The sequence below is a fragment of the Emericellopsis cladophorae genome (assembly GCF_022114955.1).
Source record: "Emericellopsis cladophorae strain MUM 19.33 chromosome Unknown NODE_16_length_390664_cov_118_533041, whole genome shotgun sequence".
Classification (NCBI taxonomy): Eukaryota; Fungi; Ascomycota; class Sordariomycetes; order Hypocreales; family Bionectriaceae; genus Emericellopsis; species Emericellopsis cladophorae.
This window is the reverse complement of record NW_026250941.1, coordinates 178,407-206,300: the sequence shown is the minus strand read 5'-3', so window position 1 is coordinate 206,300 and position 27,894 is coordinate 178,407. Positions and strand designations below refer to the sequence as shown.

The 27,894-nt window shown below is 55.8% G+C and overlaps 9 protein-coding genes across 9 annotated transcripts; 6 read left to right on the top strand and 3 right to left on the bottom strand.

Annotated features, from left to right (window-relative positions):
• Positions 1-1,272: 1,272 nt before the first annotated feature.
• Positions 1,273-2,015, top strand: J7T54_003457 (polyadenylate-binding protein 2; the record flags this gene model as incomplete). The annotated part of the gene is made up of 3 exons (XM_051505729.1): positions 1,273-1,356; positions 1,454-1,710; positions 1,763-2,015. 3 exons carry the CDS (start codon positions 1,273-1,275, stop codon positions 2,013-2,015), a joined length of 594 nt encoding a protein of 197 aa, XP_051362894.1.
• Positions 2,016-4,103: 2,088 nt separating this feature from the next.
• J7T54_003456 (E3 ubiquitin--protein ligase pub1) lies at positions 4,104-6,843 on the top strand (the record flags this gene model as incomplete). Its single annotated transcript, XM_051505728.1, has 6 exons — positions 4,104-4,132; positions 4,191-4,213; positions 4,275-4,313; positions 4,366-4,608; positions 4,668-6,693; positions 6,744-6,843. 6 exons carry the CDS (start codon positions 4,104-4,106, stop codon positions 6,841-6,843), a joined length of 2,460 nt encoding a protein of 819 aa, XP_051362893.1.
• Positions 6,844-7,391: 548 nt separating this feature from the next.
• J7T54_003455 (uncharacterized protein) lies at positions 7,392-8,659 on the bottom strand (the record flags this gene model as incomplete). The annotated part of the gene is made up of 4 exons (XM_051505727.1): positions 7,392-7,842; positions 7,895-8,078; positions 8,148-8,394; positions 8,597-8,659. The coding sequence occupies 4 exons, from the start codon at positions 8,657-8,659 to the stop codon at positions 7,392-7,394; spliced, it is 945 nt and encodes a 314-aa protein (XP_051362892.1).
• A 200-nt stretch (positions 8,660-8,859) lies between these two features.
• Positions 8,860-9,789, bottom strand: J7T54_003454 (phosphoribosylaminoimidazole-succinocarboxamide synthase; the record flags this gene model as incomplete). Its single annotated transcript, XM_051505726.1, has 1 exon — positions 8,860-9,789. The coding sequence occupies one exon, from the start codon at positions 9,787-9,789 to the stop codon at positions 8,860-8,862; it is 930 nt and encodes a 309-aa protein (XP_051362891.1).
• Positions 9,790-10,924: 1,135 nt separating this feature from the next.
• J7T54_003453 (endoplasmic reticulum-resident kdel protein) lies at positions 10,925-12,745 on the top strand (the record flags this gene model as incomplete). The annotated part of the gene is made up of 1 exon (XM_051505722.1): positions 10,925-12,745. The coding sequence occupies one exon, from the start codon at positions 10,925-10,927 to the stop codon at positions 12,743-12,745; it is 1,821 nt and encodes a 606-aa protein (XP_051362890.1).
• A 250-nt stretch (positions 12,746-12,995) lies between these two features.
• On the bottom strand, positions 12,996-15,156 carry J7T54_003452 (GTPase-activating protein-like protein; the record flags this gene model as incomplete). The annotated part of the gene is made up of 8 exons (XM_051505721.1): positions 12,996-13,024; positions 13,087-13,282; positions 13,339-14,198; positions 14,252-14,706; positions 14,761-14,895; positions 14,948-14,957; positions 15,031-15,046; positions 15,109-15,156. The coding sequence occupies 8 exons, from the start codon at positions 15,154-15,156 to the stop codon at positions 12,996-12,998; spliced, it is 1,749 nt and encodes a 582-aa protein (XP_051362889.1).
• A 524-nt stretch (positions 15,157-15,680) lies between these two features.
• On the top strand, positions 15,681-18,497 carry J7T54_003451 (uncharacterized protein; the record flags this gene model as incomplete). The annotated part of the gene is made up of 5 exons (XM_051505720.1): positions 15,681-15,724; positions 15,800-16,144; positions 17,202-17,242; positions 17,300-17,463; positions 17,514-18,497. The coding sequence occupies 5 exons, from the start codon at positions 15,681-15,683 to the stop codon at positions 18,495-18,497; spliced, it is 1,578 nt and encodes a 525-aa protein (XP_051362888.1).
• Positions 18,498-19,666: 1,169 nt separating this feature from the next.
• J7T54_003450 (Choline-phosphate cytidylyltransferase-like protein) lies at positions 19,667-21,049 on the top strand (the record flags this gene model as incomplete). The annotated part of the gene is made up of 4 exons (XM_051505719.1): positions 19,667-20,031; positions 20,088-20,438; positions 20,487-20,838; positions 20,894-21,049. The coding sequence occupies 4 exons, from the start codon at positions 19,667-19,669 to the stop codon at positions 21,047-21,049; spliced, it is 1,224 nt and encodes a 407-aa protein (XP_051362887.1).
• A 4,065-nt stretch (positions 21,050-25,114) lies between these two features.
• On the top strand, positions 25,115-27,894 carry J7T54_003449 (uncharacterized protein; the record flags this gene model as incomplete). The annotated part of the gene is made up of 4 exons (XM_051505718.1): positions 25,115-25,282; positions 25,355-25,380; positions 25,601-26,582; positions 26,836-27,894. The coding sequence occupies 4 exons, from the start codon at positions 25,115-25,117 to the stop codon at positions 27,892-27,894; spliced, it is 2,235 nt and encodes a 744-aa protein (XP_051362886.1).

Sequence of the window (27,894 nt, the reverse complement as noted above, 5' to 3'; positions counted from 1 at the left end):
CCACAATCTCGTCGCTGAGCTCCTGGTTCCTTTGCTCCAGCCCATGGACTCTGTCTTGTGCATCAAGAACAATCACGTCGGACAGTTGTGCCAGCCGCCAAAGACGCAATGCGATGACCAGGGAGCCAACGTCTGTAACCACCCCACTCGTCATGGTACCCATAATCAACGCAAGCCCAATGATGGCTGAGTCGAACACATGAAACTAAGAGGCTAGATACCTGACAATATCAGCTTGCGAAGCCTCAAACTTATCACTGGCTTGGCTTACTTTGGCCCGAAAGCGAAAAGACATGTCACCAGTTCCAGCACGAATACCAAGCTGAATCTAACCCCGATACTCTGGAGCGCCTGCGAGACTGCTCGTACCCACGGCTCTTTGCTCTGGTGCATTTCGCACGCTGTAAGCTTAATCAAAATGTTCAAGAGCAACAGTGCTACGTCTACGGTGACAAGACCTAGAATGAAGTAGTCCTTGGTTCGCGAGGATAGTATTTGACGTGCATTGGCGCGATGACTATTGAACGAGGATGTGAGCTGCACCTGCGCCTCCGAGAAGGAAGATTGCTCGCTCTGTGGATGTAGACTGCTGATTAATTAAGGGCTCAGCTTCGACGATGGCGCTGGCCATGTTCGCGAACTTGCATAAAGGAGATAGTCTGTCGACAAGGACGTACCCAGATTACCTGGTACTATATGGAATATGATGCGCCTTGAAGAGAGCAGCCTCGGAAGGCCTGGGTCACTGGTCACATCTCCGTCATATGGCTGACTACCGGCAAGCTTTGGAGCTAGCACCCTTCCCAAGTAAGGTATCGAAGAACAAAGTAAGGGAGCCTGACGATGGTCGTGTGTCATGCAACTGGCGTGGGTTGACTCGAATGTTCGGGGTCCGATAATTGCCTACCCTGCAGCCACATCTCTAGCCTGATCTGAACCCCACATTGAGCTGAGAGTGAATTCGTGACGTGCCGGCCGATCAAACTCACAGCATCTTTGGGCGCGCAGAAAGTTGTGCCTCACGATTCAATCTGCACTTTGGGCGCGCCCAATCCTGCCTTCGCAAACTGTATAGCCACAGCCTTTCTATCTTCCCTGGCCCTCAGCATCGTTCCTATCGACTCCAGCCAACCTTTGTATGTTGCACCCCTTGTCTACACTACTTGTGCGCGACGCGACTCGCCCTGGTCGCAAACACACCGTTCTCTATGCTAACTCTAGATTGCACAGCCTCGTCAAAATCCAAGCGAATTTCCGATCGCAGCTAGCATCATGTCGGACGCCGAACAGCCAGAAGACGTTCCCATTGTCGACCAAGATGCCAAGAACGAGGGCGAAGTCGACCCCAACGATGAGGTTCGTCAGGTAGTCACAGTGGATATGTCCCATGACTCCCATGATTCTACAGGATCTTGCAAGAGGTGGCACTGACACACGGATTTACGGCTTATAGGAAGAGATCACGGCCATGAAGCGCCGCGTGAAAGAGATGGAGGAGGAGGCTGAGAAGCTACGGGAGATGCAAGCTTCGCTCGACAAGCAATCCGCAGATCTCGCCGATGACAAGGAGTCGGTTGATGCGCGTAGCGTCTTCGTGGGCAACGTGGACTACTCCGTCTCACCAGAGGAGATCCAGGAACATTTCCAGAGCTGTGGATCGATTAACCGAGTCACCATTCTTTTGGATAAATTCACCGGCCAGCCCAAAGGGTTTGTAGCACCACGCAGATACGGCACGAATATTCTCTAATGTGGATCACAGTTACGCCTATGTCGAATTCTGCGAACCCAGCCTCGTCGCCCAGGCCTTGGTCTTGAACGAGAGCGTTCTCAAGGGCCGCAACATCAAGGTCACCCCCAAGCGCACAAACGTGCCCGGAATGAGCCGTGGAAGGGGCCGTGGTCGCGGAGGGTTTGGCCGGGGCGGCTTCGGACGTGGTGGTGGTAGCTTTCGGGGAGGAGGTGGTCGCGGTGGCTACCGAGGCGGTCGTGGACGAGGCTACACTCCTTATTAGGAGCAGGGACTTGATACTTTGGAAGCGGCCCCTCAGGCGAGGCCTCTCGGGATTCCGTTCCCCGGGCCGCAGTACACAGCCCCTGATCTGGTGATGGGTAGGATGGGTATTCCATTCTCACATGGCGCCTATGCTATTCGTCGAGATGTTTATTCCCCGCAATGATCGAGAGACGGACGTGCGACTCTCCAGCACTGTCTGTTGCGCAAGGCAAGCCGTTGTCGAGGAAAGCAGCAGCGCACAAGACTCGGCAGCATGGAGGGTTCGAAAAGGATGAGTAGTTTGGAGTTCAGGTTGGCATTCTTGCTTGGTTCTTTCAATCAAAGTTTGGAGCCTATGGCGTACCGAGGCCCTATTAAGATATTCCCTTTTCTCTTGAACGACATGTGCATGAAAAAATTATGGCTGTGAACGATGCGTACGTAGCCGAACGAGCTGTACGCCAAGCGTGCCTTAACTTACAACTGGGGCCTCTGTCATTGAGACTTGGTGAGTAATCATGTCAAGCAAATACTAAATCAGCGGAAGAAGCACCTGTCCATGGTCTGAATCAGTCTGATACGCCCTTTCCCACCCAGAACAAGGATTGATGCGCTGTGATCGGTGATCGTGTGCCGTATTCCTCGCTGCACCTTGGCGGATTGGCTTCGCCATGCCGTCCACGCGGCCTGCAACTCTGCCAAAGGACAGTCGAAAGCCAACCCACGCGATATCCGGTACGTCCAATGTACAAAGCAATGCGTGATGGCCATATATCTACCTAAACTCGAGTAGATATCAGTGTTGCGGAGCACAGAATTCGCGTGATAATTACTTCCTCCACTACCAAGGCCGGGTGCGGCTGCATATGAACCCATCACCATGGACGGAGAGTTCGACAGTGATCAAAGTCAGGCGACCACAAAGATCAGTCCAAGCTCGACAATTCTATCTGCCATCACGTAGTCGTATCTCATATTGAAGGCAGAACAATTTGATTTGGAAGGCCGCCTTGAAGTGCCACTCATCATGGGTGAGCAGCGTGACAGGTCCGACTGATTCCAGCCGCCTTGACCACGCCATTCCATAGTACGGTCTGACGGGAACGCTGCTGATATCAACGTTGCATAGCTTCACAGTGACAGCATCTCAGAAACACATCTTCAGCGTCTAGTACCCAGCAATTGGTGCTATTTACCTACCTATCTAATGCAAGTATGTCGCGAAGCAAAAGGACATGCACTGGAGCCCGTTGGGTAGGCGCCAAGGGGTTCTCACCACGATTTGTCATTTAAGCAGCTGCATCAACTGTTCGTTTCGATTAATTCCATATGTTCAGCTGTTGTTGCTTCCGGGCGACTGTATCCGCGGACTGGGCGCTAGACTTACGATCCTTGGTCTCAGTATGCTCACATTGTCGTGACAAAACTTTACAAAGAATACTGTAATCGAGCATGACGTTTGGAGCGACTGCTAGACATACGCCCCGTAGAGCCATCTTGCAGTTCCAGGGCCTTCCCAGTCCAACCAACTCCCATACGGACCTATCGATAAGCACCCACCCAAGCAAGACCCGGCCCAGCGGCCTACCTGGAACCATACAGGCACCTTAGCCCAGGTCCTGTGGCCCCTCGTCTGTCAGCCGCCCGCTTGTTACAGACGAACCATCCATTCATCATTCCCCTCCATCGTTCTTTCATCGAATCTTAATCGACGACCACCCAGTCCTGCCGCCACCGTCGCCACTTGGGTTCCCCTTGGGCTGATCGTCCACCCGAACGATACGGCCGCATAGTAGCGCTTCTGTTCTCCGGCCACGGTCCCCAAACAACCTCGAGCGACGCCAACCTACGCCTCCACGAGTCGTGCACAGCCCCAGGTCCTGCCACAGCTGTTGCGTCGGGCCCAGTCATCATCGCTCGCTGGCTGCATCTTGCTTTCAACTGCTCGAGAGGCTGTGAACGCCTGCCAAACTCGCATCTACATCTCCTCGCTCAAATTGGTGGTGCTTGAACCTAGCCCAGGCTTGATTTCGCTCCGACAGTATTCGACGCCGTTGGTGGCCTCTCGTAGCGCTCTACCATCAACTCGACGACGGTCAATACAAACATGAGCCGTGCCGAATCTTCGCAGGCTGGGTGAGTGCTCCCCTCTTGACAACTATACAGAGAAAGATTTGAGTTAATGCTTCTGTAGAAGGCCCAACCTCCGCGTCACAAGTTCGTCGCCCTTGCCGACCCAACTATCGACATCTGAGAGCCATTTGTACTGACATCGCAGTTATCGCCGCCGATGGCCTCTACAAGCGAGATGTATTCCGTACGTACCGCAAGTTGCGTCTTAGGGAACCAGTGCACTGACCGCTCAACAGGCTTTCCCGATCCTTTCGCGGTCGCTACCGTCAATGGCGAGCAGACAAAGACGACGGCCGTCAGCAAGCGCACACTGAACCCGTATTGGAACGAGAGTTTCGACTTCTGTGTTAACGAGGGAAGCATCATTGCGATCCAAGTCTTCGATCAAAAGAAGTTTAAGAAGAAGGACCAAGGCTTCCTCGGCGTTATCAACATTAAAGTCGGCGATGTTATGCCTGAGCTAACACCCGAGGCTGATGGTCAGTTTTGACATCGCTAGCTGCTGTGAGGGAGTCTGCGTAAACTAACTTCCCAACAGAACAGATGCTCACTCGGGATCTGAAAAAGTCGACGGATAACCTCGTTGTTCACGGCAAGCTCATAGTCAATTTGTCCTGCGACCTCAGCGCACCGCCTCGCGGAGCACAAGGATCTGCAGCCTCCCGCCCGAATACAACCGCAGGCTCTTCCAATCTCTCCACACCGGTCGGAGACGGACGGCCCGGATCTTCCATGTCTAGCCAGAATGGCCCGAACTTGTCGGCCGGGGCGGCCTCGCTTTCTCAGCGACCATCCAGCCTCAGCAACAACAATAGCAGCTCGGCCGGGCCCGGAGGAGCCAACCGTTCGGCCAGCCAACTCAGTCCATTTGAGGATGCACAGGGGCGCCTTCCTGCTGGGTGGGAGCGTCGCGAGGACAACCTCGGCCGAACTTACTATGTCGACCACAACACCCGTACAACAAGCTGGAACAGGCCGTCTGCCAACGGCGCTGCCGATAACTCGAATCGCGAGGCCGCCACACAAGTAGAGAGGCAGAGGCACCGTGACCGTACGCTGCCAGAGGACCGCACCGGGGCCAACTCGCCCACTTTTGGCTCAAGTTCCCCATCTCAAGCCGGAGGAGGAGGTAGTCCACCCCCGGGTCCAGCGAGTGCGGCTGGTGCCGCCAGCAACACAACCATCCACACTGGTGCCACGAGCCCTGGCAGTGGAGAGTTGCCCGGTGGTTGGGAGCAGCGGTGGACACCGGAAGGCCGTCCATACTTCGTTGACCATAATACGCGCACGACCACCTGGGTCGACCCCCGTCGCCAACAGTACATTCGCATGTACGGCGGTCAGAACAACACAAATGGACAGATCCAGCAGCAGCCGGTCTCGCAGTTGGGTCCCCTGCCTAGCGGGTGGGAGATGCGCCTGACGAACACTGCCAGGGTCTATTTCGTGGACCACAACACGAAAACTACAACCTGGGACGATCCCCGACTACCAAGCTCGCTCGACCAGAACGTACCGCAGTACAAGCGTGACTTTAGGAGGAAGCTCATTTACTTCCGCTCCCAGCCCGCGATGCGCATTCTGAGCGGGCAATGCCACATCAAAATCAGACGTTCGCATATCTTTGAGGATTCATTTGCTGAGATTACCAGACAATCGCCGACTGATCTCAAGAAGCGACTCATGGTCAAGTTCGACGGCGAGGATGGTCTCGACTATGGTGGTGTGTCGAGGGAGTTCTTCTTCTTGCTTTCCCACGAGATGTTCAACCCCTTTTACTGTCTGTTCGAGTACTCGGCCCACGACAACTACACACTTCAGATCAACCCTCACTCCGGTATCAACCCTGAGCACTTGAACTACTTCAAGTTTATTGGTCGCGTTGTGGGACTGGCCATCTTCCATCGCCGTTTCTTGGACGCCTTTTTCATTGGTGCCTTGTACAAAATGGTGCTTGGCAAGGCGGTGTCTCTGGCTGATATGGAGGGTGTCGATGCCGATTTCCACAGGTCGCTTCAGTGGATGCTCGACAACGACATTAGCGGTGGCATTCTCGAGCAAACTTTCTCCACCGAGGATGAGCGCTTTGGTGTCATGACCGTGGAAGATCTCATCCCTGGTGGCAGGGACATTGAAGTTACCAACGAGAACAAGAAGGAATACGTTGACTTGATGGTCAAATGGCGCATCGAGAAACGCATCGAAGAGCAATTCCAAGCTTTCAAGGAGGGATTCCAGGAGCTGATTCCCCACGATCTCATCAACGTTTTTGATGAGCGCGAGCTGGAGTTGCTGATTGGTGGTATCGCCGAGATCGATGTCGATGATTGGAAGAAACACACAGATTATCGCGGTTACACTGAGTCGGACGAGGTGGTGCAGCAGTTCTGGCAAACCGTACGATCATGGGACGGCGAGCAAAAGTCGCGCCTGCTGCAATTCACTACGGGTACCTCGCGCATCCCGGTCAACGGCTTCAAAGATCTTCAGGGCAGCGATGGCCCTAGGCGATTCACAATCGAGCGAGCTGGCGAAGCAACAAACCTTCCAAAGGCACATACATGGTGAGTCGCAAAAGACGCATGGAGATGACTTTTGACTAACGGAATCACAGCTTCAATCGGCTGGACTTGCCGCCGTACAAGAACTTGGAGACACTACAACAAAAGCTCACAATCGCCGTAGAAGAGACCATGGGCTTCGGCCAGGAATAAAGAAGGACCAGTGTATATATCGATTGTTTGACAGCAAGCGGTCGTCAATCGGGCGGCAGAACTCCATTCTCTGCGAAATCAACATCACCAACATCTGTTACTGACTTTGTTCTCTTTTCATTATACGCTCGTGTCCTGGGTTCTTCGTATTGGGATGGTTGGCGCTGGTGGTCTGCTTGCGGCCAGATTTCCGAGCACACACTGCGCAGGTAACTAGCTAGCTGTCGATGCATAGAACAAGATCAGACTTGGACAGTGGCCACGTGCCGGCAGCACCATGCCGTACGGTCGGTTTGGTTTTTCTTTTCTATGTATACAACGTCAATGACAGGACACCGCGCAGTGATGCACTTTGCGGCACTCGTTTGAAAGAAGTCTGTTGCATTCGCGATCAGGTCCGCGTCCGACCATGGCCTGTCTAATATGTACACTTGACAAAGGGAAGGTGGCATATCAAAGCCGCCAAAACAGGCTTCGGTACTAGATCTCAAGTCGCTCCCCGCGTGTTCCCCGTTCCAGATTGCTCCATTGTCCGTCTGTCTCTTTCTTTATCGCCTGTACCACATCCTGGTGATCTTGGTGTTGCGCATCTTCCTCTGCAGCTGGAAGATACCGTACATGAGCGCCTCGCTGGTAGGCGGGCAGCCAGGCACGTAAATGTCGACGGGCACGATCCTGTCACACCCCCTCACGACACTGTACGAGTAGTGGTAGTAACCTCCACCGTTGGCGCACGAACCCATGGAGATGACCCAGCGGGGCTCGGGCATCTGATCGTAGACCTGGCGCAGGGCTGGGGCCATCTTGTTGGTGAGAGTGCCCGCGACGATCATCACGTCGGACTGACGAGGAGAGGCACGGAAGATGATACCAAGGCGATCTTGATCGTATCGAGGGGTGGAGAGGTGCATCATCTCGATGGCGCAGCAGGCCAGACCAAAGGTCATGGGCCAAAGCGAGGATTGACGAGCCCAGTTGGCCATGATGTCGAGTGTTGTCCTCGCCTCTTGTTAGCATTTTGGCCGGGGAGGTGCAATCGTGAAAGACATACAGCGCATATTGGACGACGCTCTTGGGCTTCTCCTGCGAGGGGAGAGGGACCTCACGACGCGGCTTGGACAGGCTGCTCCCGGCACCGTGGGGGGTGACCGCGCTGGCTTGGTGCTGGGGGTTGGTCGTCGAGAAGGCCGCGGCAGCGACGGGACGGAAAGGAAGGATGGCGGTCGTGGGCTTGACTATTTCCAAGAGCAGTGTCAGTCCCCCATTTCTATCGGCTCGTCTGGCGTAGTAGCATTTTGACGCACCTCGCAACGCCATTGCGGCGGCTGTCCGCGCCAAAGGAAGCATTCTGTCTGTTGGTTCGTGTCGCGGTCGGGTTCGTGTCGCGGTCGGGTTCCAGACGCGAAGACGGAAGATGGTGGGAGTGGAGAGGAGGCGCTGTTGGCCGGGGATGGGTGGTGGTCGATATGGTTGCTGGCGGTGATCGTTGACGTTGAGGATATTCGCCTCCCGGAGGAAAGCACAAATGCGTGGGCGATGATTGGCTGCCGGCTAAGACGCCGAGGATTAGCCTTGGGTTGTGATGCACCCCAGTTTATGTTCTCGACAGCATTGAACATTGCGGATCATGCTCGTCCTCGTACGTAATCAGGGTTGAACTCTGAGCGTGGCCATTTGATTCAGAATTTCAATTGTGATTACGGAAATACATTGTGGAAGCCGTGCTTTCTCAGTGGAGGCACGCTGTTCTCACAGGACTGGGCGATAGTGATGTCTCCATGTCCAGGCTGAGGCCATTGATGACGAGCGAGCGCATATGCGTTAGTCAAAAAGCTAGCCGCAGAAGAAGCCGGTCGTAGTGGGCGTGCTGAAAATTTGCCTGGGATTACCTCTGCACTCGTCTTGGTCGACATTTCATACCCCAGACAAGTTCCTTAAACGCGTGCAGATTCACCCCCGGTGTCGGTAGAGTAGTGTCATCGTGGATTGGCTCGTTCTATTAGAAACAGCGACAATCTACAGAGCTGCCAGTGTATTCTCTAGCGACTTGCCCGTAAGCTTCTCAAATACCTCCTTGTACTTGGCACGCGTCTCCTCCACGACCGTCGCCGGCAGTTCCACCCCCGTCTTGCCCTTGAGTCCCTTCTCCGTCAGGTAGTCGCGCACAAACTGCTTGTCAAAGCTCGGCTGGTCAACGCCGACCTTGACGGGCGCCGGCCAGAAGCGACTGGAATCGGGCGTCAGCACCTCGTCCACGAGAATGACCTCGTCCGTCGCCTCGTCCAGGCCAAACTCAAACTTGGTATCAGCAAGAATGATCCCACGCTCCGCGGCATAGTCCCGCGCCACCGTGTAGAGCCTGAGTGCAAGCGTCTCAATCTTTTCGGCGTACTTGGCCCCGATGATCTCCGCCGCCCGCGCGCGAGAAATATTCTCGTCCGAGTCGCCCTGCTCAGCCTTGGTGGACGGCGTGAAGATGGGCTCGGGGAAGGCTGACGACAAACGGAGACCCTCGGCCTGCTTGTCGCCGTGCACGGTGCCGGAAGTCTGGTACTCCTTCCACGCGCTGCCAGTGAGGTAGCCCCGGACAATGGCCTCAATGGGGAAGACCTTGAGCTTGCGGATCTGCAGGCAGCGACCCTTGAGCGCCTCAAACTCAATGGTCGACAACCCCTGGCTGGGAGGCTGGAGAGAAAGCACGTGGTGCTTGAGCTCGGGGACGGCCTTGGCGAGCACGTTGAACCAGTGCGCGGAAATCTGGCAGAGGACAGCGCCCTTTTCCGGGATGCCGGTCTCTAAAACGACGTCGTAGGCTGAGATGCGGTCCGTGACCGCCATGAGGAGCGTACCCTCATCGAGCTTGTACAGCTCGCGAACCTTGCCGGTCGCGATCTTCTCGAGGTTGGGTAGGTCGATGGAGGTGACTGCGTGCAGCTGTGTAGACATGGTGCCTAGATTTGCTCAGGGGCTGGACAGATGCGCTAACGATCCGGTACGAGTTGTTCAAGCTCGACAGCGAGTGAATCGTCGAATGAGTGAGTTGCGTTGATGAGTGAGCAAACTTGAGTGACGAAGTGGGATCCACGTGACCAAGTTCACGCTGCCGTGTCCGTCGGGCGGCCATTAGGTGCACACCCAAATAAGGGTCACGTGCTGCGCACCCTGGGTGAGCATGTACATATAAGATTTCTTACTACACGTACGTACATGTAAGCAACACCCCATAAGTCCACGTACCAGCCAATCAAACACCTCACGCCGCCGTAGCCTCATGGCCGCACAGGCAGCCTTAACGCCGTTACGGAGTACGTATACACATAGGCATGTACACGTATAGTCTCTGAGACACCACGACGACACACGCACTAAATCCTACACGGAGGCAAACAGAAAATGACCTGCGCAGTTGCCATCGCGCTGTCCTGGAATACAGATGGCACGGAAGAGCTGCTACTATATAGTCACTGTTCCTAGCCATGTTGGCACTCACAGAGTCGTAATGTGGCTTGCAGGCCCGACCGAGCACGACGAGAAAGGATAGACTTTATTTCCAGATAACATCGAGTACAAAGTCAGCACTATGACGCCATGTGTGTAGGCTCTCGATATGACACGCACCTCGTTTATCAAGAAATCAGTAATTACACCGCGTAGGGTCTTTAGAAACTCTGCAAGGACACAATGTCTGATCATCCATGGGTTACCACCCTGCCAAGATTGCGTGTGGCTTGCTATCGTTAACGAGGTACGTACTCCGTACGCTACCTAGGGTCCTGTCAAATGCGCGCCCCCGTCAATGTATGTATCTGACTGGGTGGTTCTCCTGGACATTCAACCCAAACCATCACTGTCTCCCCTCCTTCTTGAGCTGGGCCTTTTGCATTAGATACCGACGTCCTGCCTTCTCGCGCAACTTTCCTGACTCCAACACTCGCTTTCTACGCTCATCCCGCCGTCCGCGCCCGGCCTTAAGCGCAACGACTCGACCCCGATTCGACACTCGCCCACATGAACTGAGCCGGTTTCGCCGTCGCGGCGCATTCTGACAATAGGCGGATAACACGAACGCGAGCGACCCGTCATGTTCAAAGGCTTTGACGTTCGCGTCTGGCCTTCGCGCCTCGTCGTTCGCTACTTTGTGGTCTTCGTCGTACTCGCCTTCCTCTTCACCAATTACTACCTCTGGTCCGACTGGCAGACGTGGGATGTCGATAGCTATCAACCGCCCTCGGGCCCCGGGGTGGCACAGCACCCGATCAAGAAGCTCATGAAGGATGCTCGTGCCCGTCACAACGAGCAGTTGTCCCGCAGGAGTCTCGACGTGGCAACTGCAGCGGCCAGGTATCGAGAAGCTCGTGGGAGGCATCCCCCTCCCGGGTTCGACCTCTGGTTCCAAGCTGCGCTGGACACGGATGCGGTGATTGTCGAAGACTTCTTCGATCGTATATACAAGGACTTGACGCCGTTCTGGGGCATGGACACAAAGATGGTCCGTGACAGGGCACACTCATGGCCATGGGTTGTGAGGGTTCGGAACGGCACGGCCCACGGTGACGGCGATGTCGAGGGTCGAGTGCCATGGTTGCAGCTCTGGACGGGGTTGGTGGGAGAATTCGCCGAGGGGATGCCCGATGTCGACATGCCCATCAACTACATGGACGAGCCCCGGCTTCTCGTCCCTCACAATCAGATCGCCAAGTTGGTGGCGAAGGAGGCCAAAGAGCGCAAGATGCCAGACGCCAAGGATGTGAAGAGAGAATACCAAGGCCTGGCTGCTGTGGATGAAGCCAAGCCCAAACTATACGATCCCCGGTGGTACGGCTTCTCAGACTCGGACTATTGGTCTCTTGCCGCGAAGACGTGCGGTCCGAACACGCCAGCCTACGGCGTGAAAGCCGAAAAGGACTTCTCGAAGCCCGCCGAGTTTCCTAGTCACTACAAGCCCAGCTACGTCGAGGAAGGCTACATCCTCAATTGGACCTCCGCCATGGACCCCTGCGAGCAGCCTCACCTACGCCAACTTCACGGTAGCTTCGTCGAGCCCGTCAGCATGTCCTCGACGGACGAACTCATCCCGCTCTTTGGTGGGTCAAAGCTACCAATGAATAACGAGATTCTCATCCCTGGTGCCATGTACCTGACAGACGACGAGTTCTACTCAGGTGGCGAGTCTCATGGCCCGCAGTGGCACTGGAAGAAGACAGCGGCTATCTGGCGCGGAGATGCCTCGGGCGGTCGCGCAAAGGCACACACCTGGCACCACTTTCATCGACACCGTCTAGTTGACATGCTTAACGCGACGACTGTGTCCACAGCCGAGGCTTCGGGCAAGCGCCCAGTGACATTCGAGCCTCCTGACACAAGCATATACTCCTCCTCCCGCGCGGAGAGCAAGGAGCTTGGGAAATGGCTTGGAACTTTTGCCGATGTCGGCTTCACCTACTTGTGCCCTCCGGGGCAGTGCGATTATCTCACAGACTTTTATCACGTAGTCGAGCGGATACCGATGAAGACGCAGTACACGTACAAATTCCTGCCCGATGCTGATGGTAACTCGTTCAGCGCGCGATTCAGAGGTTTCATGCGATCGACGAGCGTTCCGCTCAAGGCCACCATTTACGCAGAATGGCACGACGACCGGCTCACACCCTGGGTCCATTTCATCCCACTGGACAACACCTACCGCGACCTCTACCCGGTGCTAGAGTTCTTCGGCGATGGCCCTGGCGGCCAGGGCGATGCTGCCGCTCGTTTCATCGCCGAGAAGGGTCGGATCTGGGCGGAACAGGTGCTGCGACGGGAGGACATGAAATTGTACGTCTGGCGCTTGCTGCTCGAGTGGGCGCGCGTGTGCGACGACGAGAGGCACGCACTGGGCTACGTTGACGATTTGTTGCTGTGACGAGCTCTCCTCGTGCTGCGATCACGTGAGCCGGCGTTTTGGGTGCATTACTTCTTCACTTCTTCGATGCATATTAGATTGTATTGTAGTCTACTACCTCATCGCGCAGCCACCGTTGGACATTGGTTCGGCGAAACACGTACACGGCAGCTGATAGAACAGCACCGGGCTCCACAAATTGACTGGATATGTACTTGTTCCTCTTAGATTTCATTATACCGAGTAGTTGGCAAGTCCTGCCTGCTCGTTGTTACTCTTGCTCCAACATGTGGCCTGCGACTATAATTGTAAATCTGTCACGGCCGGACGACTAGGCTGGCCCTTCAAGTGCGCCGACGAACCCTTGAACAAACTCTGCCATATGAACGCCTCGCTCAACAGGAGCTCAATATCCTTCTCTGTCCATTCCTTGGTGGGCAGGCGCTGCAGAAACATCATGACTTCCTGGAAGTCCATGTTGACAAGTTTCGATGACCACTTGACCAGGAACGCAGCGCAGACGTAAAGATGGAACTCGGAGAAGCCCTGTTCCTCAGCCTGCGAAGTGTTAGCGGATCATTCAAAGGACTGCTGCCAAGGGCAGGTGTACGTACGAGGTAGGTGTCCCACATGCGAATAACATTGCGGACGCTGACTTCCCGCATGAGCAGGCAGTTCATCCAGCGGAAGCTGAACTGAATGAATTCCACCCCCTCCTTCTCAAGATGTAGCGATAACTTGGAGTCAATGCGCGCCGTAAGATCCCTCAGGGCTGCAACTTGCCGTTGGATGCCGGGCTGGGCGACTATGTAATGGTCCTGGATCCCGTCCAGCAGCTTCGTGAGACACCAGAAGGAGTCTGCCTCGACCGCGTCAAGCACAGTCTTCGGAAGCTGCCCCGGGTCCATGCCAGACTCAATATTGCTGTCTGAGATGTAGAGACCGAGGAACACCTGCCAGAAAGGTGTGACAAGATCGTTGATACCCTGGACATAACCACTGGCAGGGTGGCGGACGGCCCACAGGTACAATATGCGCTCGAGCGACCTCTGTGTCGCTTCGTAGCTGTATAGCTCAATAGACGGGTTTGTGCGGGGAACATCGATACTGATCTGATGCCAAATAGCCTCGTCTAAACCCCTTGCCCGACCGGCCGTTGCGCCAGAGGTGGATCCTCGTTCGAAAGCCTGTCGGACGCCGTCGAGGTACTCTTTGCGCTTTCTTTCTAGCGTCGCAACTCTCCTCTCGCTGTTCGTGGGCAGATAGCTTAGGAGCAGCTGCCAGGTCATTGCGCGCACCTCCTCTGGCACTCCAGACCATGCCAATCCTCTCAGATCCGGCAGGGGTATCGTTGATGCTTGCAGTAGCTTCTTGAATTTGTTAATCCGTGTGATACGCGAGCTGATCGCATCCGCTTCCTTTGAGCTGGCATTGCTGGGTATCGGTGGGTAGCTGATGAGATGCAGAGCGTTGGCTGGATCTACCTATGGTCAGGGCCGGCTCTTACTTCCAGGTCGGCAGACATACCTTTCAGGATATCCTTGTATTGAGGTCGCAAGATCTTGCCCTCGCTCTTTTTGGGCATCGGATAGGAAGGCGCTGGTCGCTCGATAGCGATATCGGCACTATTCGAGTATCGGCGCGCCTGCGTGTTCAAAGTAGAAGCCATCGCTGCGGGCGCGAGGGTAGTCGAATCTTCCCCTTTGCGCTGTGACTCCCTCCGCCGCGTTCTTCTCTTCATGCTTGAGAGGCTTGGCAGCCCAAAGTCGTCCCCGTCGTCGTCGTCATAACCCATCATTTCGTCCTCGTCTGCTTTCCAGTCGTCGTTCGTATTAGAGAGAAAGTTTATGTAGTTTTTATAAGGGGGCGAAGTCGTGCCGCCCGAGGCTCTTGGCGGAGGCGACGCATCATTAAACCGATACTTGGAGTTCGAGGCGCCAGATGGTGGTGTCTCGGGGCGGGAGTTTGTACGCGAAAGGCTCCTAGGACGGTGGTCAGTGGCTTTGCTTTCATAGCGACTCCGAGAATGAACATACAGCGAGTCGAGCTTTAAAATATCGGCATGGGAGTAGGCAGCGCCAATCACCAGGTTCTCGCGACCTGATCCCACAGGCGTTGTGACGCTTCGCTTAGCAGTGTCTCCTCGAGGAGGCGGTCTCCAGAACGGCGAGCTAGACAAGATCAGAACCATCTACTCGTACCGCAATCGTAAATCAGACGTACTCAGATCTTTCTGCAAATTGGCAAGAACTCTTGGTTAGTCTCTCCGCCATGTATTTAATCGCAGGGGTGCAGCTTCATCATACCGACTTGAATCATTTCCTGCGGCAGTGGGGCAGTCAGTACCGATCGCCATTACGTCGTTCGAGGTTGGAGGGACTCACTGACTGAGCAGGCTTCTTGCTGCTGCTGCCGCCGGAAGAAGACCACATCGTCGGCGAGATATAGGATGTAGTCTGCGGCGCAGTAATATCACATCCTCAAAGTTGGTGGACGAGCGCGAGGCTATGCTGGAGCCTCGGACTCGACTGGCTGCGTGCGTGGGACGAGTCTTGTTGGATGGAGATGAGGAATGGCATGGCATTGGCAAGGTGCGGGCGGTTAGCGTGGGATTGCAGGCACTGAATGCACTAAGGAAGGTGCGACCGTGTGGCTCACGCTCTTCCCAGTCGGCATATAGAAGCGAGCTGTCATTGGCCAAAATTCCTTAGTAAGCAAACCGCCGAGCCGGACGCGCGCGCAGGTGCGCGCAGGTGCGCGCAATCTCCTTCCAAATCTTGCCTGGGCCTGGGGGAACAACATCCCCAAGCAAACCTCACAACCACTCGATTTACATCCAATCCTCTGCGCCTTTCGCCTTTCTTTTCCTAACCTACCATCGACGCGCCAGTCTGTAATTTTAAACGAGATACTAACCAATCCGAACCTTTGTGCTTCGCGGCGAAATTCTTGCATCATGGCTGACCAAGACAACTTTGAGGAGGATCTTTTCGCAGACCTGTACGTACATTTCGCGGGTGTGCAAGCACTTGGCTCGGCTTTCCCACTATGGCCAGACAGCTGACATGCGAACAGCTATGACGACAATGACGCATCCAAGCCAGCACCTGCCACGACGAGTGGAAATGTCGCTGGATCAGCTCCTGCTGCTGCCGCCCCTCAGGATAACGGGGCTGCTGGAGTCGAGGATGCGAACAACGACCAGGAGGAAGACGATGACGACGACGATGACGATGTCGACTTTAACCTAGGCGGACCCTCGACAGGAATGAACAGTCACACTGCGGCCGCCGAGACCGTCTCTCATAATATGCCAGAGACGCGCGATTCTCACGATGTATACGGGGCCCATGATAGTGGACAAAGTGTGCAAACTCCCACATTCGGATCCGTGCACAAGGCAAGTGCCAAAGACGATGGGTAAGTCGAAATTCTGTGTTATAACCTGCATTCGTATCTTTGTTTTGCTCTTGGACATTTCTGGAAGAGCGAGGAGCAAGAAAAGAAAAACCAAGAACATCAAGGCCACATGGTTCTCGTCGGTGGTTGCACAAGGGCACTGGAAGCTGGCATGAATCCTGCGGCGCGGGCTTGGGTTTCACCAGGCATATGAAGAGAAGTGCCAGCTTCGGAAGAATGGCGATCCACAGGCGTGGAAACAGAGCTTCAGGGTGGTCGAATACCAATATCAAGGCGCCAATGACGGAGTCACGCCCCTGGATGTGAGAAGCATCTGCGCCATGAACAAGGAAGAATTGTGTCTCCTCGATTGTTGTCGAACACACAGTAATTGTCAATTATGGCGTGGATCAGTCAATTATGGCGGGCACTTGCGGTCTAGACACCAACACGTGGCGAGCTGGCAGACCAGTCCCAGCGAGTACTTTAGTACTTGAGCTAGATCCTAGCCAGAGGCAGACAGAGAGACAGTCGACCCGATAGCACCAGACGAGAAAGAGAACACACAGAGTTGGCCGATAAATGGTACCTCGACAAGTTCGCGACGTTCTCTTGACTGCCATCTATGTGCGTCGGATGTCCCACTCTCGACAAGACACTCGAACATGTTGGGCCTGTGCCATCCGACACAACAACTACACACGTGGGGGATGCTGCTTGGAAGGACTATAGTCATCTCCAGTCATGCAACGACCAGCCTTGTGGATCTCGAGGAGCAGGTGGAACAGACGGCTTTATGTGGCTACCTCACGCCGTCACTTTGAGGTGTGCACTATGCAGCCTTGTGGATGTTGCCTCCTATATTTCCCACATAAGGGGCGGTTCGCAGCCAGCCATGGGGCCCTGCCGAGGAATCACGACATGCGGCAGGGAGAGAAGTCACCATTTGGCACTCCTCAAGTTGTTGCCTCGCTTCTTCCGCCATCCTGATCTTGTCCTATCCCAACAAGTCGTATTTTGCGCATATCGGATATTTGCTGGTAGACACAGTGAATAGTAACTAATGCTTTGCGTGCAGAAAGATGTTCATTGGCGGCCTTAACTGGGAGACCACAGATGGTACGTTGAGAGAATCTGGCAGGCTTGCGTTCAGTCTGCGAAACTGACACCCCTTAGAGTCTCTTCGCGAATACTTTGAACAGTTCGGCGAGGTCGTTGAATGCACAGTCATGCGCGACAGCGCTACTGGTCGCTCGAGGGGTTTCGGGTTCTTGACGTTCAAAGAGGCCAAAACCGTCAACACAGTCATGGTCAAAGAGCACTTCCTAGATGGCAAGATTGTATGTGACATTCCCCATTTCACAGGCCGGGAGACTAATGCACTGGGTAGATCGATCCCAAGCGCGCTATTCCCCGCGATGAGCAAGAGAAGACTAGCAAGATCTTTGTCGGAGGCGTTAGCCAGGAAACCACCGACCAGGAGTTCAAAGACTACTTTGCTCAATTTGGCCGCGTAGTCGACGCCACGTTGATGATGGACAAAGACACTGGCCGACCTCGTGGATTCGGCTTCGTGACCTTTGAAAGCGAGGCGGGCGTCGACGCCTGCATTAATGTGCCGTTGGAGATTCACGGCAAGCCCATCGAGGTGAAGAAAGCCCAGCCGCGCGGTAATTTGCGGGAGGAAGAGGAGGCACAGAAGCGCATGAAGTTCCAAGGCCGAGGCGGCGATCAAGGCCAGGGCAACATGGGGCAAGGCATGCAGAACGGCATGACGCCCCAGCTCATGGCGCAATACTTTCAGCGCATGAACCAGTACTTCCAGATGATGCAGTCGCAGATGGCTATGAGAGGTGGCATGGGTCAGATGAACCCCCAGATGATGCAGCAAATGATGCAGATGCAACAAATGCAGCAAATGATGGGGCGCGGCGGCGGCGGTGGTGGCGTCGGAGGCCAGCAGCAAATGAACCCTCAGATGATGCAACAGATGCAACAGATGCAGCAGATGCAGCAGCAGATGATGAACCAGCAAGGCGGAGGTGAAGGTCAGGGCGGGAACATGGGAGGCGGCGGCTTCAACCAAGGCTTCCAGCAACCTCAGCAGGGCGGTGGTTTCCACGGCGGAGGTGGCGCCCGACGGGGTGGGCGTGGAGGCTACGGCGGCGGGTACGGAGGCGGAGGTGCTGGCCAGCAGCAGGGAGGCTCGCAAAGCTCATATGAGGGCATGTACGATGATCAACCTCAGCCAGCAGGAGGCAACGCGCCGCCCGCAAATGCGCCCACCGGCCCGAAGAACGCAGGCCGCCCTGGCGCCAACTACCGCGGAGGCGGCCGGGGAGGCAACCGTGGGTTTCATCCATATGCGAGATAGATTGCCCGAGTGGACGATTGGGCGTGATTGTGCGACTTTGGGACATGTGGAGGACCCCTTTGCTACCGGCAGGACACCACCAGGAGTCCGAGAGGCAGCGCAAAGAGGATTACGGTCATCAAAGGGGCGGGCAATCTAGCGAACCATGAACGGTTCAAGGTGTACGGCAAGCCAGGGAGAGTGCTTTGGCGTACGTCCTTACGCTCGGGGACAGCCCTGAACCTTCTAGCCTCCCCAAGGCTTCTATCAGAGGTTCACATGTAATTTAAACAACAATGCGATTTTTCTTCAGCCAAAAGCACAACAAGGCCCGTGCTTGACCTCCCTCTCAAGTGATATGCGCACGTCAAGGAAATACGGAACTTGGTTTCTCTTGTGGGGTGCCCGTTGACATGAGGACACAATTTGTCTCTTGGACTGCCTCTATACAAGTATCCACGATGAAGTACACAGTAGTTATTTACAAATAAGACTGCCTTGATCAACCTCTGCTGCGAGCTAGACAGTCACATGACTATTTCTTGGCGTACCTCTTGACGATCCAGGATGACGACATGAATGAGTTGCGAGCTCCGACCAGGAAGCTGGCGCAGTTCCTACGTAAGTCTTGTGGCAAGGGAAAACTTGCATCGTGGCTTGCGACTACGCAACTGTGCATTTGATGCGCTGGACAACTTGGAGCTTCCTTTGTTATCAAGGCTACCTAAAATCGAATGGAAAGCTTGGAAATGATCATGCAATGTCGAGTGCGTGGTCGATCAAAGTTGAGCGCGTTTGTGTCGTGTCGCGCGCACTGCCCTGTAATGTAAGGTAATTAGTCTCCTGGGCTGGAAAGGGGTTGGCTACCCGACCCACTACCGGTCCTGCGCGTGGGGATGGTGACGTTGTGTTAGTGCAGAGGTATAACCTGCTGGGGGCGTTAATCTCCCAGTCAGCCCATCCCAAGCGTGATACATGTACCACTTCGCTTCAGTCGCAAGCTCCAGTCCCCGACTCTGATACGGCCCCCATTGCTGCCGACTATCAAGGAAACCTGCTTGCGCCTAGCCTACCTTTACCTCACCTTTTATCACTACTGTCTTCTCCGTGAAGCTCCTTGCATTGCCTCCTCTCCCCTTCGCCAGAAGCCACTGCGGTAAAAAGCACCCGCTTCGATCGATAAGACCACCATGACCTCTCCAGCTTCAGCAGCCGGCAAGCGCAAGCGCACTGCTGCTGCGTCTACCACCGATCTGCCCTCAGCTGCGCAAGCCGTCGACAGCACAGCCGACCGCTCTCACGACGAGAACGAGAACGAGGCAAATGTCAATGCCGGTACCGAGTCCACTCCCACACCTAAAAGGCAAAAGTCAGACCGCGACGACGACGCCAAAGATGAAGAGCGCGCCGGCCGCAGCAAGACGCGCGAGGCGATGCCCCCGCCCCCGATTGGCACTCTGACGCATCCCGTCGGAGGGTACAAGACCAATCAGCCGCCCGTGGGAAGGCCGGTGCGCGTCTACGCGGATGGTGTCTTCGACATGTTCCATCTGGGGTGAGAAATGGCCCCGAGTTGCGTTGGATGGGGACGGTAGACTGACCAAGAGGCAGGCACATGCGCCAGCTCGAGCAAGCCAAGAAGGCCTTTCCCAATACGACCCTCGTCGTTGGCGTCACTGGCGATGAGGAGACACACAAGCGCAAGGGCCTCACGGTCATGTCCGCGTGCGAACGCTCCGAGACGGTGCGCCACTGCAAGTGGGTGGACGAGGTCATTGAAGACTGTCCTTGGATCGTCACGCCCGAGTTCCTGGAGGAGCACAAGCTCGACTATGTCGCGCACGACGACTTGCCGTACGGTGCCGCCGAAGGCGACGACATCTACCAGCCGATAAAGGAGGCGGGCATGTTCCTCGTCACGCAGCGCACGGAGGGTGTCAGCACGACTGGTCTCATCACGAGGTTTGTAGCATGCGGGCGTACGATGGACAGACATTGACCGTGGAACAGGATCGTCCGCGACTACGAGAAGTACCTGGCCCGCCAGTTCAAGCGCGGCACGCCGCGCCAGGAGCTGAATGTCAGCTGGCTGAAGAAGAACGAGATGGACCTCAAGCGTCACGTCCAGGAGCTGCGCGAAAACATCACCAACAACTGGACGAGCACAGGTCAGGAGCTCAGCCGTGAGCTGCGGCAATTCTGGCCAGCTAGCCGCCCCGCCAGTCCTGCGCGCTTCAACAGCAGCGGCTCCGTTAATGACGCTGCGCGGTCGCCCACGGGCACCACAGGCACCACGGGCGCCAACTCAAAGGAGTTCCTCACGGGCTACGCCGTTGGCCTGGCAGGTGGCGTTCGATCATGGGTATGACATTACCAGCTGCACGTCTTGTCTTTTAAGCAGAGGCTAATCCCACTAGATGACAAAGAACCGAAGGACAGTCGGCGACAGTCGTCCCGTCAGTGATGACGAGTCGGACGACAGCGATAGCCACGGCAACAGCAATGGTACTGGATCCTCGGCCAAGGCCAAGTCCCCCAGCGACATCCTCGAGCCGACGCCCATCAGGCCGTAAGTATTGCAACACACCTGGAGAGTCTAGGGACGGTCGTACCACAGCGTCCACAAGGGGCCATGTCAATTGACTCGGCTGTGTCGAAAACGGTGAAAGGAGTGGCTCTGTGTGTTTATAGTAATGCATAGAGGCAGGCGGAAGGAATTCTTTACAACGGCGCTTCACGGATATGAACAATGGGATTAATCACGTTGGTCTACTCTCGCCTTTGGGGGCTGTTTCGCTGCACTGCCGACACATGGTTGCCACTTGTCGTACGGCAGCAGTCACTGTCGGAGCGGCCCGTTGGGCCCGTTGGGGGCTATCATACGTTGCATTAACTTTCTTGCTTCAACGCTCACTATGAAGGGCCGTGGTCTGTTAAAGTGAGCAGGGAAGCCTTGGCGAGTCGTGACGTCGAAAGATCTGTCCTTGTTCCGGCTCTTTCGAGCATCTGCTTGCTGTGTCCTCGCGCCATGCTACAGCCTACAATAAGGAGCATTATTGCCTGTCGTGGCCAATGCCGAGGTGTAACGATTTCTGACCGGCTGGAAAGATTCCACGCGTGGCCATGTGGCTACAGGATCACGATTGACGATGATGGGCGTGAAGCCCGTTGGACAGTCAGAGAAAGGGGGCGTGTAAAAGTGCGAATCTTGACAGTTACAGCCTTTGCGATCCTTCGCAGCATGTGCCGCCAGTCCAGGTTGTTCCAAATACTCCGTCTCGCATGCTGTAGAATGCGTCTTGTTGGACCAGATCAGATCTGGGCTTACATCGGTCATCATGGATGGAACGAGCTGCGCTCGAATCATCTACCGCAAGTGGACCGAAATACTCACGGCCATTACCACATCTGGCTACGCATGCAGCTTGCCATCCTGGCTCTCTGGGACCTGGGTTGTGATTCAAGAATACTATTTATTGTTTAGCGCGCACCGCAGACCGCCGCGGCTGACATGCGGTTCACCTTGCTAGGCGCTTGGCATGGCCCTGTGGTCCGTTGGCGAGGAGCATTCGCGAGCTTCCATTCTGATTGTGTCGCGACCTCTGCTGAGTCTGACAAGCGAGTGATCGGGTGAGTTGGCAGCTGCCCTAAAATTGATTTCTACCAGTACATTCGTGAGACTCTAGCCCCTTTTCGGGCGGATGTCCAGGACTCTACGTAATTAGTCTACCAAGGCTGCAAGAGGGACTGGAGAGACGGGATTTATTTATTACCAGACTCAAGTAATAGGGCCAGGGCTTTCGTAGCGCCTCCGGGGAACCAACGAGTAAACCCCGCGCCCCCGTCATATTTGATCTTTTTGAGATGCCCGTCAACCGGGTTCGGCCGAAAGACTGTTGGCAACTTGGAGACTCCAATCGTTTGGTGATGGCTCGCGAGGGCTACCAAGACCCGGAGATACCCAGCGCTGTGCGTGCCATGAATGTCTCGGACAGAGTCAAGTTGCGCTCGGAAGGATGAGTGTTCCTTGTTGGACTAGGAGTTGAGATTCGGCATGGCAGGACTGTCTTCCCAGTCACAACGATAGAGCTGTAATTGCCTTGCGGTATTAAGCCGCCGATCAGACCAGGCAGGCCAGACATTCGTGGGCCCCCGAGGATCGAGAGTGTTGCGTTGCACGAGACTGAGAGACGTCAATGTCGGCCATGTCCCAAGCCCACGGTGCCGCATCCATCGCTGCTTGCCGATTCGTGCTAAAAATAGCACTCGCGAACGCAGGAAGCGCGACGCTGCGATATTTGTCGGCCATGATGGCGGACTCATGAGTGTCTCTGAACAACGAGCTTCCAAATCCGAGCAACGACAGAAACTGGCGACCGACAAGCTGGTCTTCAATCGAGTATTTTCCAATCCTTGCAATTGAGCGACTGCCGGAAGTGGCTATTCAGTGGAATGCCCATAGACTTTCAAGTTTCGGCGCAGGTGCTCGTTCAGCCCTGTGCCTGAGTCCTGACTCCTAAGCCCTGACCCCCCCCCCCCCCCCCCCATGATGAACCCCGTATCCTGATTCCTCGACCAGCTTTTTCTTCCGTTGCTTTTCGCTCCACACGCACCTGTTCACCCCCCGCTCGTCGCTTGTCGCTTGCCGGCGCCTAATTATTGATCCTTGTTACGGTCTTCACGGAGTACGTACGGACTCGTTGTTGGTGTGACATTCTGCAGGTCAGATTTGGACCTTGGTCACTTGTTGCCAGTTGGTGCCGTCGGGTACTGTTGGCTCGTTCGTACGTGGGCCTCTCGGTACGAAGCGACCAACCATGTACTTGACAGTTCACACAGCCACTCCATGTCCATGTCCAGTCCTTTCTTTCAGTTGGTCGTCTCGCACATTGACCGACTGCCAGTGAATGCCTAGTGCCAGTGCGGGACAATGGGTCCAAGAAACGGAGATGGGATCACGTCTCTCTCTCTCTGCCTCTAGGTCGCTCTTTGCTTGAACGCGTCGGTTGGTCCTTCTGGGACTGGGACTGGAGAGTCAGAGACCGGTGCGCCATGATTCTGGATTACAGGCAGGGTCGATTTGACAAATAGAGCGAATGCCCGAATGCCCGAATGCGGCAAAGCAGGAGGGACCTGGAGGCTGGACGTGGAATTCACCGACACCTTGTGGTCCCTCTCTTTTCACCACCCGAAGTCATTCGCCGAGTCGTCCCCATCTTGATCCTCTTGCACGCAGAGAGAACCCACCAGAGGCTAAACAACGGTGCATGCGCCCTGCATTGATCAATAGGGGGTCTGTATAACAGATTCACTCAGCCCGCAGTGCTGATGCTGATTTGCACCGAACCAAGACTGCAGAGCTGCAGAGGCATCACCAACACGTACGTCCAGAGCGCCTGTCCTCCTCTATGTGCGCACCTGCGCAACGTTCCGCACAGCAAAGGACCCAGGACGATTCGATGCCGTGAGGACTGGGGAGCTTGACAGGGTTGCCATGTCGTTCATTCCGACGTCTGAGCTGGGCACTGGGGGCCGAACACCCGAGGATAAGTTTCTACTTGACAGAGTACGGATACTCGATCTGCTCATAATCAATGGTCGCCTGCCCCTGTTTCCTTCCAAGAAAGACAGGAGATGCACGGGCTACAAACAGACGTGGAGCCTGCCAAAGCAATGCGCTGCCCCAGGCCAGGCGTCCGTACTCCAGTTGTTGGCTGGCTCGCTGCCACCAGCCAACACCATCAAATACCTCCGTGCCCCTTATAATAGACGGAAAGTACCCAATGGCATTTTGGTTCACTCAATGTCGTCCGGCAAGGCTGTGGACCTGCAGATGGACCAGAGGCACAACACACACACACACACACACACACACACACATACGCTCTATCACCTCAACTAACCAACGTTAAACGACAACTGCGGTATGTCGTGTGCCTGCACACCACAAATTCATTGCAATTACTTCCTCGCGGCCTATTTACCTTACAGGCTTAGCTCATGTATTCCTTGCCAACCAACCGCGTGCCTTAACTGTAGCCTGTTGGCTGAGCCGCTCGGATCGGCGCCCTTATACACGCACTACACACCAACGACTGGATTTCTACTGTTCTTTTTTTTCCCCTTGCTCGACGCACCTCTGCTTCAGCGTCGCATCTCTATTTACATACATGATCCGCCAGTCCAGATCGGCAGTTGATGCGCATATCTGCGAAACCCAGGGTGGGACTGTGCCGCTCTCACTTCTATACTTGGTCTCTTACTGTTACCTCGACCCGTTCCTCGCGCGTGTGCGTCGAGCTTGTTTTAACAACAAACTTCCATTTTAATCCTTCATCATGGCCAGCCTAAGAGAAATCATGAATGCCGATGAAGACAGCCCGGACTCGGATTCGATAAAAAGGGGCCATCGCGCGGCGCAGGGGACTTTGGCAACCACCGACACAGTGCCTTCGACCTCGACCTGTGCCTTTCCCACCGGCAGTTGCTCTGACATTTTGTCTGCGCAGAGGACCAAGACGCATAGCCCTGCAGGACCATTGCCTCGACCGTCTGCACCCAAGGCAGTATCGTTGTCTCCCGCGTCATCTGTGGCGGGAAGTAGAAGCGGCAGCACCTACAACTCCAGCAAGGACCCAATGGACACATTATACTATGATCATGGCCACGGCTATATGCCAGGCTCAGTCGAACCAGCTGGAGCGCCCTCCAGGTCCTACGGGGACGGTTCAGGGACCGAGAACCCCGTGAAACTGACGCCTATCACTAGAAGAGTCAGCCGGGCCAAAAAGGGTGTCCCTGTGCATGTCTGTGACGTGTGTCAGAAAGTGAGAATCTCGCTGGCAGGTTCTGATCGTTATTGCTGACCTTTCCGACAGACTTTCACTCGGGCGGAGCACTTGAGGTTGGTCAAAATACTCGAGATTTTCGAGCCGAACTGACGCTGGACGTCCATCCAGGAGACATAAACTCAGCCACTTACCCCCAGACATCGCGTGTACTGTGCCCGGCTGCGACAAGGTATTCCATCGCCGAGACTTGTTCGAACGTCACCAGCTACGACAGTATGAGTCCCTGAGTCTTCGTGCGCAAGTGAACACGGCTGACATCCCATCTACCCGCAGTGAACAAGACATCAAGATGCATGGCGACTCGCCTTCCGGCTCGAGCGCCAACGCGCCCGTGAGAGGCGGCAGCAATCTGTCACCAAACACCGCATCGCACAGCTACCCACCTGTCACATCCACCGTGGGCAGCTCGATGCCAGGGTATGCTGATGTGGCCATGGGTGAGGCTCCATGGGACTCCATGGGCGGTTCTGAGCTGTATCCGAGCGCCAGCGGGCTTCGGCCTGCCCCGGTAGATGCTACCAATCACTACAGGATGAGCCCAATGTACGCAGGTGCCTATCCGTCGGTCAGCACCCCCTGGGCAGGCTCGGACGTCTCGCCAGCGACGTCTGGCAGCAGCAGCAACAGCAGCAACGCTGTGGTGGCTGATCCTGTGCTACTGCAGACCTCTGGCCTCGGTGCATCATGGACTGACCATGGTGGGCCGAACCCTGCCCTGGGATCACCAAGCTACTACGCGTACACGACGTCGCCGCCGCCGGTCAGCTCGAGCACGGCCTACGACACGGCCATGGACTTGGTGGTGCCCGACTACAATGAGGGTGGCGCCGTGCACTCGCCTGATGCTCTTTTGCACAACACTGTTCGTGAACAATCCCCACCACTGGCTGTGGCTCAATCATCTGAGACTTTAGTCACCATGCAGGCCGCGGTCCCGACGGCGGCGCGAGTAACAAGAGGCCAGGGCAGCGACGCCCGAAGCCTAGCGATGTCGTCTGCGCTGGTAGCGCCCATGCCGCTCGAGGAGGAGGCCCATCATACCATTCCCGCGTATCTCGAGGTGTACTGGGACAAGGTAGATCCCTTGTACCCCTTTATCCACAGGCATACGCTGGAGAAGTTGGGCCAGCCTCCCGAGCATCTCGATCTTCTGCGGCGCGCGATGGCTGCGGTGGCGACCCAATTTCTCCAAGCCAAGACTCATCGCGTCAACGGAAACGCTCTGCAAGCGTCGGCTTGGCACGAATCCAAGGTGGTGAGTAGCATGGCTGGGTTGGCACCGTGAATCAAGACACATGCTGACGGGCAGTTAGTACACAGAAGCGGAAAAATGGCCATTACCTATCATGCAGACCATCTTGCTGTGTGAATACTACTCGAGATTCAGGGGACGGGAAAAACAGTCGCACCGGCCATCGTTGCGCTTCGCAAGACTGTATCAAATGGTCTGTTCATCCTGAGCCACGGAGAGCCGACCATGAAACTGCCTTATGCTCACAATCGTATAGCTTGTCGATGGTCAGCAGGCAACGGCACCGACCGCGATTCGAGCGAACAGCCTCTCGTCTTGGTATCACTGGATTTCCATGGAGTCTCGTCGACGAATACTGGGCGTATGCTTCATGCTAGACGTCCACAGCACGTGCTACTTTGAGCAGCCCGGGCTCCGACTTGCCGGTCTGAATTACAGCAGCCCGTACAAACTGCCGATACCACTGTCCGCGAGCTCGGAGAGGCTCTGGGAAGCCACGGATCGTCACTCGTGGAGCCAGCTGGTGCCCTCCGCCGCGCCGTTGCAAACCATGGCCACGGCACTGGCAGGGTCGATCACGGCGGAGGACGTTGCCGCCATGCCTCGATTCGACGCGGCCATTTTGCTGGGTGCCTACCTGCTCGCGCTCCCGAAGAGAAAGGACCTCACCCAGGTGAGCACGACGGGTGGCCTCAAGCTGAGCAGGGCGCCCTATCTGCTGGCGACCATCTTCCCGACGTCACACGTCGCCAACACGTATCTCGCGCTGCACTACACGCCGCTGCACATCCTGCTGTCGGTGTCGGGCGAGAGCTGGGTGTTCAACAAGAAGATTGTGAAGCCGACGCTCTTCTCGGCGAATCGGCGAACGCTGGAAGCCTGGCGCCAGTCCAGCGACGGCACAATGGCCGCGAGGTTTGCCGCGCGCGCTCTTGGCGCCTATCTCCAGGTGGATGGGCCGCAGAGCGTGGCCGAGACCGAGTCGTTTGTCGAGCGCCGGCACGGTTCACCCTGGAACGACCTCTCCGACTTCTGGGGCCTCTACGTGTGCACGCTCATCTGCTGGGCCTACGGACGAGGAGGAAAGGCGAGCGACAGGGACGTGAGCCGGAGGGCCGGGCTGCGGTGGATCCTGGAAGCGTCGCGGCGGGACCCCGCACAGTGGAGGGACTGGCACAAGGCCGAGGACACACTTGGGGTGGTGTGCCTGATGAGGGACGTCCTGGGCAGGGACTGCGTGGGCGGACGAAACATCTTGTTTGCCGACTCGGTGCGGGTGCTCCGGCGACTCAGCGGGATAGATGCCGCCGAATGA